We start from the raw sequence: 15,205 nt of genomic DNA, 5'->3' as shown, positions 1-15,205 counted from the left end.
AATAAAGAAAAAAGGATGAAAACAAAGGAGGACAGTCTCAGAGACCTTAGGGACAATATTAAATGTACCAACGTGCACATTCAGAGAAGGCAATGGCACCCCACTCCTGTACTCTTGCCTGGAAAATCCCATGGATGGAGGAGCCTGGTAGGCTACAGTCCATGGGGTCGCTAAGAGTCAGGCACGACTGAGTGACTTCACTTTCGCTTTTCACTTTCAGGCATTGGAGAAGGAAATGGCAATCCACTCCAGTATTCTTGCCTGAAGTATCCCAGAGACAGAGGAGCCTGTGGGCTGGTATCTATGGGGTCACACAGAGTCGGACACAACTGAAGTGACTTAGCAACGTGCACATTATATGACTCCCAGAAGGAGAAAGGAGAGAGAAAGGGCATGAGAAAAGATCAGAAGAGGTAAGAGCTGAAAACTCCCCTAACATGGGAAAGGGAACACTCACTCAAGTCCAGGAAGTACAGAGAGTCCCGTGTAGTATGAAACCAAGGAGGAACACAATGAGACACACTCAGTTCAAACTGACAAAAAGTAAAGACAAAGAGAAAATTTTAAGACCAACAACAGAAAAGCAACAAATAACATACAGTGGAATCCCAATAAGTCATCAGCTGATTTTTCATCATATACCTTTCTGGCCCAAAGGGAGTGGCATGATATATTTAACGTGATGAAAGGGAAACACACATAACCAAGAATATTTTACCCAGTAAGACTCTTGTTCAGATTCAACACAGCTATCAATAGCTTTACAGACAAGCAAAAGCTAACAGAATTCAACACAGCGAAACCAGCTTTATAACAAATAGTGAAGGAACTTTTCTAGGCACAAAAGGAAACAACCAGAAACAAGAAAATTATAAATGGAAAGCCTCACTGGTAAAGGCAAATATAAAGTAAAAGTAGGAAATCATCCACACCCAAATATGGTATCAAATCAGCAATTATGAGAAGAGTACAAATGCAGGTTATTGGAAATGATTGGAAATTAAGAGGCCAGCAATTTAAAACAATTCTGTTAATACACAGACTGGTGTACCAAAACCTCATGGAAACCACAAACTAAAAATCTACGATACAGACACAAAGAAGAAAAAGCAATCCAAACACAACACTAAAGGTAACTGGCAAATGACGAGAGATGTTGATGAAAGAAATCAAACATGACAGAAACAGATGGAAAGATATACTGTGTTCTTGGATTGGAAGAATCCATATTTTCAAAGTGACTGTACTACTCAGGTCAATCTACAGATTCAGTGCAATCCCTATCAAAGCACCAATGGCATTTTTAATAGAAGTATAACAAGAAAATTTACAATTTGTATATAAAAACAAAAGACCCTGAATAACCAAAGCAATACTGAGGAAGAAAAACAAAGCTAGAGGAATCAGGTGTCCTGACTATACTACAAAGCTACAGTAATCAAAAAAGTATGGTACTGACACAAAAAAAGAAATATAGATCAATGGAACAGAATAGAAAGCCCAGAAACAAACTCAAGCACTTATGGTCAATCAGCCCATGACAAAGGAGGCAAAAACATACAATAGAGAAAAGACAATATCTTCACTGAATGGTACTGGTAAAACTAGACAGCTATTTGTAAAAATGAAATTAGAACATTCTATAACACCATGCGTTGCTTAGTGACTTCAATCGTGTCCAACTCTCTGCGATGCCAAGGACTATGGCCAGCCAGGCTCCTCTGTCCATGGGGTTCTCCAGGCAAGAATACTAGAGTGGGTTGCCATTTCCTTCACAAGTGTTAAAGTATGAAGTGAGTGAAGTAAAGTCGCTCAGTCGTATCCGACTCTTCGAGAATTCATGGACTGTAGCCCACCAGGTTCCTCCGGCCATGGGATTCTCCAGGCAAAAGTACTGGAATGGGTTGCCATTTCCTTCTCCACAATAACACCATACAAAAAATAAACTCAAAATGGATTAAAGACCTAAATGTAACACCAGACACTATAAAACTGTTAAAGGAAAACATAGGCAGAACATTCTTTGATATAAATCACAGAAATATCTTTTTGTATCTACCTCATAGAGTAATGAAAATAAAAACAGAAATAAACAAATGGGACCTAATTAAACCAAAAAGCTTTTCAACAGCAAAGGAAACAGCAAACAAAATGAAAAGACAACCCACAGAATGAGAGAAAATATTTACAAACAGTGCAACTGACGTGAGATTAAATTCTAAAATATACAAAGAGCTCACTGCAGCTCAATAACAACAACAACAACAAAATCAAGAAAATGGACAGGAGATCTAAATAGACATTAATTCAAAGACATACAGAAAGCCAAAAATCACATGAAAAGATAATCATATTCATTAATAATTAGCGAAACACAAATCAAAACTACAATAAGGTACCACCTCAAAACCATCAGAATGGTCAGCATCAAAAATTCTACAAACAATTAATGCTGGAGATGGGGTGGAGAAAAGAGAACCCTCATACACTGCTGGTAAAAATATAAATTGAAACAATGGAAAACACTATGGAGTGTGCTCAAAAAACTAAAAGTAGAGTTACCAAATGATACACAATTCCATTCCTGGGCATATACTCAAACAAAACTAAAATTCAAAAAGATACATGCATCCCTATATTCACAACAGCACTATTTACAACAGACAAAACATGGAAACAATCTAAATGTCCACTGACAGATGAATGGATAAAAATGTTCTACACATGTACACAATGGAATATTTGTCATAAAAAGAATGAAATAATTCCATTTGCAGCAACTTGAATGGACCCAGAGATTATACTAATGATGTAAGTCAGAAAGAGAAAGACAAATATCATATATCACTTACATATGGAATCTAGAATGCAACACAAATGAACATATCTATGAAACAGAAACAGACTCACAGAGAGAAGAAATTTCTAGTTGTCAAGAGAGAAGGAGCAGTAAAGGAAAAAAGGATTGGGAGTTTGAGATTAGCAAACTCAAAGGATCTTATATATATATATATATATATATATATATATATATATAAAATAATTTTATATATATATATACACATACATACATACACACACATCAGATGGGTAAAAAACAAAGCCCTGTTGCATAGCACAGGGAAACATATTCAATGCCGTTATAAACCATAATCAAAGAATATAAAGAACAACATAAATATGTATAACTGAATCACTTTGCTATATATCAGAAATTAACACAATTTCTGTAAATATACTAAATTTATTCTGTACATATTCTGTAAATATACTAAATTTCAATGAAGTTTTATAAAAATGATTTAAGTACAGAAACAAGCTACAACATGGATCAAAACTGAAAACATGCTAACTGAAAGATTCCATTCATAAAAAGACACATATTAACAAATCTTTTCATATGAAATGTTCAGAATAGGCAAATCCATACACAAGGCAGATTAGTTTTTGCCAGGGAATGAGACGTAGGAAGAACGGGAAATGACCAAGGGCCATAGGGTTGCTTTCTGAAATAATGGAAATGTTCTGAAATTAGATACTGGAAGTAAATGCACAACTTTGTGAATATTCTAGAAATCCCTTATATTTTACACTTTTATATGGTGAATTTTGTGTTACCTGAATTCCATCTCAGTTCTTTAAAATTCTCATTATATCCTATTGTTATTTTATATTTCCCTAAAGTGTGGCTTAAAGCTCAACATTCAGAAAACGAAGATCATGGCATCTGGTCCCATCTCTTTATGGCAAATAGATGGGGAAACAGTGGAAACACTGTCAGACTTTATTTTTGGGGGGCTCCAAAATCACTGCAGATGGTGACTGCAACCATGAAATTAAAAGATGATTACTCCTTGGAAGGAAAGTTATGACCAACCTACACAGCATATTAAAAAGCAAAAACATGACTTTGCCAACACAGGTCCGTCTAGTCAAGGCTATGGTTTTTCCAGTAGTCATGTATGGATGTGAGAGTTAGACTGTGAAGAAAGCTGAGCGCCAAAGAATTGATGCTTTTGAACTGTGGTGTTGGAGAAGACTCTTGAGAGTCCCTTGGACTGCAAGGAGATCCAACCAGTCCATTCTAAAGGAGATCAGTCCAGGGTGTTCATTGGAAGCACTGATGCTAAAGCTGAAACTTCAACACTTTGGCCACCTCATGCGAAGAGTTGACTCATTGGAAAAGACTCTGATGCTGGAAGGGATCGGGGGCAGGAGGAGAAGGGGATGACAGAGGATGAGATAGCTGGATGGCATCACCGACTCAATGGACATGAGTTTGAATAAACTCTGGGAGTTAGTGATGGACAGGGAGGCTTGGCATGCTGCAATTCATGGGATCACAATGAGTCGGACATGACTGAGCGACTGAACTGAACTGAACTGAACTGAAAGCTTGTCAGCAGCAATGGTGCACAGGCGACGCCGAGAGGAACTACCCCAGGTCCGAGGCCGGGGGCAGTGGCCGAGAGGAGCTACCCCCATGTCCAAGATAAGGAGCAGGGCTACGCTTTGGTGGAGCAGCTGTGAAGAGATACCCCACATCCAAGGTATGAGAAACCCCAGTAAGATGGTAGGCACTGGGAGAGGGCATCAGAGGGCAGACAGACTGAAACCACAGTCACAGACAACAGGCCAATCTGATCACACAGACCACAGCCTTGTCTTACTCAGTGAAACTAACCCATGCCGTGTGGGGTCACCCAAAGTGGATGGGTCATGCTGGAGAGATCTGACAGAATGTGGTCCACTGGAAAAGGGAATGGCAAACCACTTCAGTATTCTTGCCTTGAGAACCGCATGAAAAGTATGAAAAGGCAAAAAGCTAGGACACTGAAAGACGAACTCCCTAGGTCAGTAGGTGCCCAATATGCTGCTGGAGATCAGTGGAGAAATAACTCCACAAAGAATGAAGGGATGGAGCCAAAGCAAAAACAACACCCAGTTGTAGATGGGACTGGTGATAGAAGCAAGCTTCGCTGCTGTAAAGAGCAATATTGCATAGCTACCTGGAATGTTAGGTACATGAATCAAGGCAAATTGGAAGTGGTCAAACAGAAGATAAAAAGAGTGAACATTGACAGTCTAGGCATCCGCGAACTAAGATAAGATCGAATGGAATGGGTGAATTTAACTCAGATGACCATTAAATCTACTACTGTGGGCAGGAATCCCATAGAAAAAATGGAGTGGCCATCAAAGTCAACATATGAGTCCAAAATGCAGTATTTGGATGCAATTTCAAAAATGACAGAATGATCTCCGTTTCTTTCCATGGCAAACCACTCAATATCACAGTAATCCCAGTCTCTGCCCCGACCAGTAACACTGTAAAAGCTGAAGGTGAATGGTTCTATGAAGGCCTACAAGACTTTCTAGAACTAACACCCAAAAAAGTTTTCCTTTTCATTATAGAGGACCGGAATGCAAACGTAGGAAGTCAAGAATCACCTGGAGCAACAGGAAAATTTGGCCTTCGAGTACAGAATGAAGCAGGGCAAAGGCTAATTCAGTTCTGCCAAGAGAACACACTGGTCATAGCAAACACCCTCTTCCAACAACACAAGAGAAGACTCTACACATGGAAATCACCAGATGGTCAACACCAAAATCAGACTGCTTATATTCTTTGCAGCCAAAGATGGAGAAGCTCTATACATTCAGAAAAAAACAAGACAGGGAGCTGATGCAGCTCAGATCATGAACTCCTTATTGCCAAATTCAGACTTAAACTGAAGAAAGGGGCAAAAATCACTAGACCATTCAGGTATGACCTAAATGAAATCTGTTATGACTATACAGTGGAAGTGAGAAATAGATTTAAGGGACTAGATCTCAGAGACAGAGTGCCTGATGAAGTATGGACAGAGGTCAATGACCCTGTACAGGAGACAGGGATCAAGACCATCCCCAAGAAAAAGAAATGCAAAAAAGAAAACTGGCTGTCTGAGGAGGCCTTACAAATAGCTGTAAAACAAGGGAAGTGAAAAACAAAGGAGAAAAGGAAAGACATACCCATTTGAATGCAGAGTTTGAAAGAATAGCAAAGAGATTTAAAAAAAGCCTTACTCAGCGATCAATGCAAAGAAATAGAGGAAAAGTACAGAATGGGAAAGACTAGAGATCTCTTCAAGAAGAGACACCAAGGGAACATTTCATGCAAATATGGGCTCAATAAAGAACAGAAACAGTTTAACAGAAGCAGAAGATATTAAGAAGAGGTGGCAAGAATACACAAAAGAACTGTACAAAAAAGATCATGACCCAGACAATCACGATGGTGTGATCACTCACCTAGAGCCAGACATCCTAGAAGGAGAAGTCAAGTGGGTCTTAGGAAGCATCACTACAAACAAAGCTAGTGGAGGTGATGGAATTCCAGTTGAACTTTTTCAAATACTGAAAGATGATGCTGTGAAAGTGCTGCACTCAATATGTCAGCAAATTTGGAAAACACAGCAGTGGCCACAAGACTGGAAAAGGTCAGTTTTCATTCCAATCCCAAAGAAAGGCAATGTCAAAGAATGCTCAAACTACCGCACAATTGCACACATCTCACATGCTAGTAAAGTGATGCTTAAAATTCTCCAAGCCAGGCTTCAGCAATACATGAACCATGAACTTCCTGATGTTCAAGCTGGTTTTAGAAAAGGCAGAGGAACTAGAGATCAAATTGCCAATGTCTGCTGGATCATCGAAAAAGCAAGAGAGTTCCAGGAAAACATCTATTTCTGCTTTATTGACTATGCCAAAGCCTTTGACTGTGTGGATCACAATAAACTGTGGAAAATTCTGAAAGAGATGGGAATACCAGACCACCTGACCTGCCTCTTGAGAAACCTATATGCAGGTCAGGAAGCAACAGTTAGAACAACACGGAACAACAGACTGGTTCCAAATAGGAAAAGGAGTATGTCAAGGCTTTATATTGTCACCCTGCTTATTTAACTTCTATGCAGAATACATCATGAGAAACGCTGGGCTGGAAGAAGCACAAGCTGGAATCAAGATTGCTGGGTGAATTATCAAGAATCTCAGATATGCAGATGACATCACGCTTATGGCAGAAAGTGAAGAATTAAAGAGCATCTTGATGAAAGTGAAAGAGGAGAATGAAAAAGCTGGCTGAAAGCTCAACATTCAGAAAACGAAGATCATGGCATCTGGTCCCATCACTCCATGGAAAATAGATGGGGAAACAGTGGAAACTGGCTGAATTTTTTTTCTGGGCTCAAAATCACTGCAGATGTTGATTGCAGGCATGAAATTAAAAGACGTGTACTCCTTGGAAGGAAACTTATCACCAACCTAGATAGCATATTGAAAAGCAGAGACATTACTTTGCCAACAAAAGTCCGTCTAGTCAAGGCTATGGTTTTTCCATTAGTCATGTATGGATGTAAGAGCTGGACTGTGAAGAAAGCTGAGTGCCAAAGAATTGATGCTTTTGAACTGTGGTATTGGAGAAGACTCTTGAGAGTCCCTTGGACTGCAAGGAGATCCAACCAGTCCATCGTAATGGAAATCAGTCCTGGGTATTCATTGGAAGGACTGATGCTGAAGCTGAAACTCCAATACTTTGGCCACCGGATGCGAAGATCTGACTCATTTGAAAATATCCTGATGCTAGGAAAGATTGAGGGTAGGAAGAGAATGGGACGACAGAGGATGAGATGGTTGGATGGCATCACTGACTCAATTGACATGGGTTTGGGTGGACTCCGGGAGCTGGTGATAAGACAGTGAGGCCTGGCATGCTGCGGTGCATGAAGTCGCAAAGATTCGGACACGATTGAACAACTGACTGAACTCAAAGTACAAATATGCTGCTATACTCCCCGCACAATCTGGTAATTATTAAGCTAAAACAATCTCAAATGTTTTAAAATTTACACATGCAAACACCCATATAGATATACATATACACACTCACACAAACACAAATTGATAGACGTATCATATTATTCCAGAGGAAATAAAAATCTTCTTCGAATGGTCAGTATTATTCAATACTATGCTAAGAAGGAAGCAAAATTTTAATCAGCTGGTAATCTAGATTAATTATCTATGCGTACTAAAAGAACAAACACATCTTAATTAATAGAATACTAGTAGTGTTGTTTTTGTTCCATGGCTAAGTCGTATTTAGTAATGTTATGAAAGAATAAAAGTTAGTGTTCACAGAGCACTTACTATCTGCAAAATAGGCCTTATTTTATAAGCCCTTTAATCTCATTTAATGCCCACAATAATCAATAAGGGAAATAATAATGTTAATTTCGTCTTTTACAGTTGACGAAACTGAGCCACAGAGTATTCATACAAATAGGAAGTATCATAAAGCTAGGGGTTAGATTGAGGCAGTTGGTCTACAGAGCCTCGTAACTACTACACTACAATTTTCCACCACAGTAATGAAAAATTACAGTTCCCCAGTGGTCCAGTGATTAACAATCTGCCTTTCAATGGCAGGCAGTGGAGGAAACATGGGTTCAATCCTTGATCAGGAAACTAAGATCCCACATGCCACAGGGCAACTATTGAGGCCGTGCATACTACAGCCCATGTGTTATAACCAGAGAGATGCCTGTGCACACCGCAAGGAAAGATCTCGCATGCTGCAATGAAGATCCCGCATGCGGCAACTAAGACCTGATACAGTCAAATATATAATAATTTTTTTTAAAGGTGTTTTTCCACACTGAAAGTCCACCTACTTCAGAACGTACAATTCAACTATATATAATGTTTATATACTATTTTTAAATAAATAATTTTAACAGTTTCAAAGCAAAATGTTAAATATTTTACTTAACTACTATGCCTTGGTGGCTCAGCAGGTAAAGGATCTGCCTGCAATGCAGGAGACCTGGGTTCGGTCCCTGGGTGAGGAAGATCCCCTGGAGAACAGAATGGCAACCCACTCCAGTATTCTTGCCTGGAGAAGCTCATGGACAGAGGAGCATGGTGGGCTACAGTTCATGGGGTCGCAAAGAGTCTGACATGACTGAGTGATTTTCACTATTAATAACAGCAAACTTTCTACAAATAATTTGAAGCATGGTTATTAATTCCTAAAATTTTTGAAAAAATAATCTATTTACCTTGTTCTGGGCCGTTGTTCATCTTCAGATTCACTAACTTCTTCACTAACTCCAGATTCCTGAAAATCAGAATCTTCAGAATCTTCACTACTCACTTGAATAAAAAATATTAAAGGTTATTAAGTGCTTTCTAATAGAAATTCAATTTGCTTAATTTGTCAATAACACATTAACACTTAAGAGTATTATGAGAATAATATCTCTAGTACATATGACATCATATAGATTAGACCAGTTAATGACTCAATTGGTATTTATAAAAATCCAAGTGAAAACCAAGTATGGTTATAAAACTATGATTCTACATTAAAATATAAGTATATTAACTGTATGTAAACTGACAAAATGAAAAATTATCAGTCAATACAAGGATTCTGGTTATTTTAATCAAGCTAAGTAGGCTGGCCAAGGTGAATTAAGGGTGATTACAGACTCTTCGCCACTTATAACAACTGAAAACATATATAAACAACCTAAGGACTCTGCAAAGGGAATAAGAATAGGCAGATTGGGGACTGAAATCAAAACATAAATAATAATCCTCATAAAATTATGTGGGAGGATGAAAGTTATGGTTTTTTTTTTCCCCCACTCCTTTCCTGGTTTTGACAGGAAGGGGGGCTGAATTGCAAATTATGCAAAGGGTGCTGACTGCAAAACTCTAGGAGAACCTCATTTCTAGCCACAGAACTGGGAAAAAGGAGCTGAGTCATACCTATCCCAAGAAAATAAGATGAATAGCTAATTTTATTTTTTCTTTCCAAAATTTTATTTTTCTGTACCAAAACTGCCAGTAAAACACAGGCATCTAAAACCCCAGAAGAATACCTGTATTTTTCTGGTCAGAGGAAGGCAGGCAGGGGAAAGACAAGATAACCCTGGACTATCTTGTGGTACCAGAAAGTAAGCATTTCTCAAAAACTGATGGGGATATATTAAAAGGATACATGATGCAACTTGAAGAACCTCCCAGCAATCAAAGCTGGAACAATCTGAGCAATAAAATGAAAACCTGGATTGTAACTCATAAAATAAAATAAAACACCTATATGTCCATATTAATATAAGTAATGTGATAAATAGATAAATATGGGGGAACAACTCTTCTTAGAAGTAATGAAACAAATTGTAAATCACCATTTAAACATACAACACAATAAAAACTGCTTAGGCAGTTGGATGCTAAAATTATGGGTAGAAGTATGATGAGAAATGGAATATCTGCATTGTCTCAAAGTATCTCTCTATAATATATTCATTAAATATGAACAAAAAATAGGGGTTTTTTTAACAGTAGAAAAAGTCAGCAGATACCAACTTCAGTAACTTCTTCAGGTTAACAATAACAATAATAAGAAACAAATTGTTATCATACACACTCAGTACAACACATCAGGAAGGATTAAATATAACTTTTGCAGTATTCTTGTCACAATGTCTAATAACCTAAATCTAACCATAAGAAAACACTAAACAAATACATACAGATCGACAGTCTAGAAAATAACTGATCAACACTCTTCAAAAGTGTCAAGGTCATGAAAGAAAAGACAAAGAAACTGTCACAGACTGGAGTAGATTAAGGAGACAACTGAATGCAATGTAGGATCCTAGACTAGATTCCAAAGTGGAAAAAGAACAAAAGTGGGAAAAAGAATGATAACCAAATAAAATCTACAGTTTACATCAGAGGTCAGAGATCTGATGGTATTTTCAACTTTGTACGCTATAAGGTCGATGTTGCAGCCACTACTCAACTTTCTCACTGTAAACTCATGAAAGCAATAACTGAGTAAGTATGACAGAGCATCAATAAAACTATTTATAAAACTATGAAGGTCAGATTTAGCCTTCAGGTGTAGTTTATCAAACACTAGCTGAATTAATAGTATTGTATCAATGTTAATTTCCTGATTCTGATTATTGTGCTATAATAAGTATAAGGTGCTAAATTAGGAAAGCTAGGTAAAGGGTATTTTTCTGACATTTCTATAAATCTAAAATTACTTCAAACTAAATATTTTTAGAATATCTATTATGATCTGACATCAAAATCAAAGGTCTGGTCTATCTTTAAAAACATAGACAAGCATAAATAATACAAAGATTGGTTATGGAAGAAGAGGAGAGTGAAGAGTTACTGTTTAGTTTCAGTTTGGGATGATCAAAGAATTCTGGAGACAGACAGTGTTGATAGTTGCCAAATAATGCAAATATATTAATGCCATGGAATTGCTTGAAACAGTTAGAAACGGTTAAAAATTATGTTATGTGTATTTTGCCACAGTAAAAAAACAAACAACAAAACAATAAAGGAGTTCTCTGGTTGTCCACTGACTGATACCACACTCCCAGTGCAGGGGGCCCAGATTCAACTCTGGTCAGCAAACTAGATCCCACATACCACAACTAAGAGTTCACATGCCACAACAAAAGATTTCACATGCTGGAAAGAAGATTGAAGACCCTGGGTGCCATAAGTAAGACCTGCTGCAACCAGATAAATAAATAAAAATATTATAAAAAAAAGAACTGCTAAGTAACTAGGAATTTGGGAGAACAAGATGTCCACATGCACACACAAATTCTGTGATTAAATGCATTTTAAGGCTAGTATTAATTTTTCATCAAATATGTTATTTTGAAAATGTTCACACCTACCAAAAATTGGAAAGAATCGCCAAATGAACACCTGTATCCCTTCTCTTAAATCCACTTAAAAGTAGATTTGCTTTACCACATTTGCTTTATTTCTGTCTACATATATGCACATTCTTTTTTGCCCTGAACCATTTGAAATTAAGTGCTGATATCATGACACTTCACCCTTAAGTATAAGGGCACCATCCTACATAATGAAATATCATTATAATACTTGAGCAAGGTCCGATGCTGTAAAAAGCAATATTGCATAGGAACGTAGAATGTTAGGTCCATGAATCAAGGCAAATTGGAAGTGGTCAAACAGGACATGGCAACAGTGAACATCGACATTCTAGGAATCAGCGAACTAAAATGGACTGGAATGGGTGAATTTAACTCAGATGACCATTATATCTACCACTGTGGGCAGGAATCCCATAGAAGAAATGGAGTAGCCATCATGGTCAAGAAAAGAGTCCAAAATCCAGTATTGGATGCAATCTCAAAAATGACAGAATGATCTCTGTTCGTTTCCAAGGCAAACCATTCAATACCACAGTAATCCAACTCTATGCCCCAAACAGTAATGCTGAAGAAGCTGAAGCTGAACGGTTACAAGACCTTTTAGAAGTAACACCCAGAAAAGATGTCCTTTTCATTATAGGGGACTAGAATGCAAAAGTAGGAAGTCAAGAAACACCTGGGGTAACAGTCAAATTTGGCCTTGGAATACGGAATGAAGCAGGGCAAAGACTAATAGAGTTTTGCCAAGAGATCAAACTGGCCATAGCAAACACATTCTTGCAACAACACAAGAGAAGACTCTACACATGGACATCACCAGATGGTCAACAATGAAATCAGATTGATTATATTCTTTGCAGCCAAAGATGGAGAAGCTCTATACAGTCAGCAAAAACAAGACCGGGAGCTGACTGAGGCTCAGAACATGAACACCTTACTGCCAAATTCAGACTTAAATTGAAGAAAGTAGGGAAGACCACTAGACCATTCAGGGATGACGTAAATAAAATTCCATATGATTATATAGTGGAAGTGAGAAATGGATTTAAGGGATGAGATCTGATATATAGAATGCCAAATGATCTATGGATGGAGGTTCATGACATTGTACAGGAGACACAGCTCAAGACCATCCCCATGGAAAAGAAATGCAAAAAAGCAAAATGGCTGTCTGGGGAGACCTTATAAATAGCTGTGAAAAGAACAGAAGCAAAAAGCAAAGGAGAAAAGGAAAGATATAAGCATCTGAATGCAGAGTTCCAAAGAATAGCAAAAAGAGATAAGAAAGCCTTCCTCAGCGATCAATGCAAAAGAAAGCAATGCAAAGAAATCAAATGCAACAGAATGGGAAAGACTAGAGATCTCTTCGAGAAAATGAGAGATACCAAGGGAACATTTCATGCAAAGAGGGGCTCGATAAAGGACAGAAATGGTATGGACCTAACAGAAGCAGAAGATATTAAGAAGACGTGGCAAGAATACACAGAAGAACTCTACAAAAAAGATCTTCACGACCCAGATAATCACGATGGTGTGATCACTCACCTAGAGCCAGACATCCTGGAGTGTGAAGTCAAGTGGGCCTTAGAAAGCATCACTATGAATAAAGCTAGTGGAGGTGATGGAATCCCAGTTGAGCTATTTCAAATCCTGGAAGATGATGCTGTGAAAGTGCTGCACTCAATATGCCAGCAAATTTGGAAAACTCAGCAGTGGCCACAGAAATGGAAAAGGTCACTTTTCATTCCAATCCCAAAGAAAGGCAATGCCAAAGAATCCTCAAACTACCACACAACTGCACTCATCTCACATGCTAGTAAAGTAAGGCTCAAAATTCTCCAAGCCAGGCTTCAGCAATACATGAACCGTGGACTTCCAGATGTTCAAGCTAGTTTTAGAAAAGGCAGAGGAACCAGAGATCAAATTGCCAACACCTGCTGGATCATGGAAAAAGCAAGAGAGTTCCAGAAAAACTTCTATTTCTGCTTTATTGACTATGCCAAAGTCTTTGACTGTGTGGATCACAATAAACTGTGGACAATTCTGAAAGAGATGGGAATACTAGCCCACTGACCTGCCCCTTGAGAAACCTGTACGCAGGTTAAGCAGCAACAGTTAAAACTGTACATGGAACAACAGACTGGTTCCAACTAGGAAAAGGAGTATGTCAAGGCTGTATATTGTCACCCTGCTTATTTAAGTTCTATGCAGAGTACATCATGAGAAACACTTGGATGGAGGAAGCACAAGCTGGAATCAAGATTGCCAGGAGAAATATCAATAACCTCAGATATGCAGATGATACCATCCTTATGGCAGAAAGTGAAGAGGAACTAAAAAGCCTCTTGATGAAAGTGAAAGACGAGAGTGAAAAAGTTGGCTTAAAGCTCAACATTCAGAAAACAAAGATCATGGCATCTGGTCCCATCACTTCATGGGAAATAGATGGGGAAACAGTGGAAACAGTGTGATTGCAGCCATGAAATTAAAAGACGCTTACTCCTTGGAAGAAAAGTTATGACCAAACTAGATAGCATATTCAAAAGCAGAGTCATTACTTTGCCAACAAAGGTCCGTCTAGTCAAGGCTATGGTTTTTCCAGTTGTCAAATATGGATGTAAGAGTTGGACTGTGAGGAAAGCTGAGCACCAAAGAATTGATGATTTTGAAATGTGGTGTTGGAGAAAACTTTTGAGAGTCCCTTGGACTGCAAGGAGTTCCAACAAGTCCATTCTAAAGGAGATCAGTCCTGGGTGTTCTTTGGAAGGACTGATGCTAAGGCTGAAACTCCATTACTTTGGCCACTGATGCGAAGAGTTGAGTCATTGGAAAAGCCTCTGATGCTGGGAGGGATTGGGGGCAGGAGGAGCAGGGTACGATGGAGGATGAGATGGTTGGATGGCATCACCAACTCGATGGACATGAGTTTGAGTGAACTCTGGGAGTTTGTGATGGACAGGGAGGCCTGGCGTGCTGCAGTTCATGGGATCGCAAAGAGTCAGACACAACTGAGCAAATGAACTGACTGACTGACTGATAATACATGAGAAAAATAACATGAACTAATATAATCTACTATAAAGGCAATCACTGCATTCTTGAAATTACCACGAAAATAACTTTTATAAGTTTTTTCAAATTCAGGTGAAAACGTTCACATGCTACACTTCATTTAAAAATTAAGCTATTAGCTTCTGATTTTTCCCTATTGCCCATCATAAGTTTCCAGACAATATAGAGACATAAGAGTTTGCAACACTTGGAAAATGGTGCAATTCTGAATGTAGTATCAATCACTATTACATTAATCTTTATTAGAAACATAAATAAGATGGAATTTTAGTTTACTTTCTTCTACACAAACAGACCAAAAAAAAAAAAAAATAGTTGGATTTTAAGTTACCCACAGAAGAGGACAGTGGAAACACAGGTCA

The 15,205-nt window shown here is 38.2% G+C and overlaps 1 protein-coding gene across 7 annotated transcripts in view; it reads right to left on the bottom strand.

Moving 5' to 3' along the window:
• The window catches only part of ATRX (ATRX chromatin remodeler), a 293,493-nt gene that overhangs the window by 141,743 nt on the left and 136,545 nt on the right, over positions 1–15,205 (bottom strand). For all 7 annotated transcript variants that reach the window (XM_040265641.1, XM_040265643.1, XM_040265642.1 and 4 more), the window contains one exon: positions 9,105–9,198. In XM_040265641.1, the coding sequence (XP_040121575.1) occupies positions 9,105–9,198 (94 nt within the window). The remainder of the gene's footprint in view (positions 1–9,104; positions 9,199–15,205) is intronic.

The sequence above is a fragment of the Oryx dammah genome, unplaced genomic scaffold, assembly GCF_014754425.2.
Source record: "Oryx dammah isolate SB20612 unplaced genomic scaffold, SCBI_Odam_1.1 HiC_scaffold_23, whole genome shotgun sequence".
In the NCBI taxonomy this organism is placed as follows: Eukaryota; Metazoa; Chordata; class Mammalia; order Artiodactyla; family Bovidae; genus Oryx; species Oryx dammah.
Note: the sequence above shows the minus strand (reverse complement) of the source record. Positions and strands in the feature narration are given on the sequence as shown.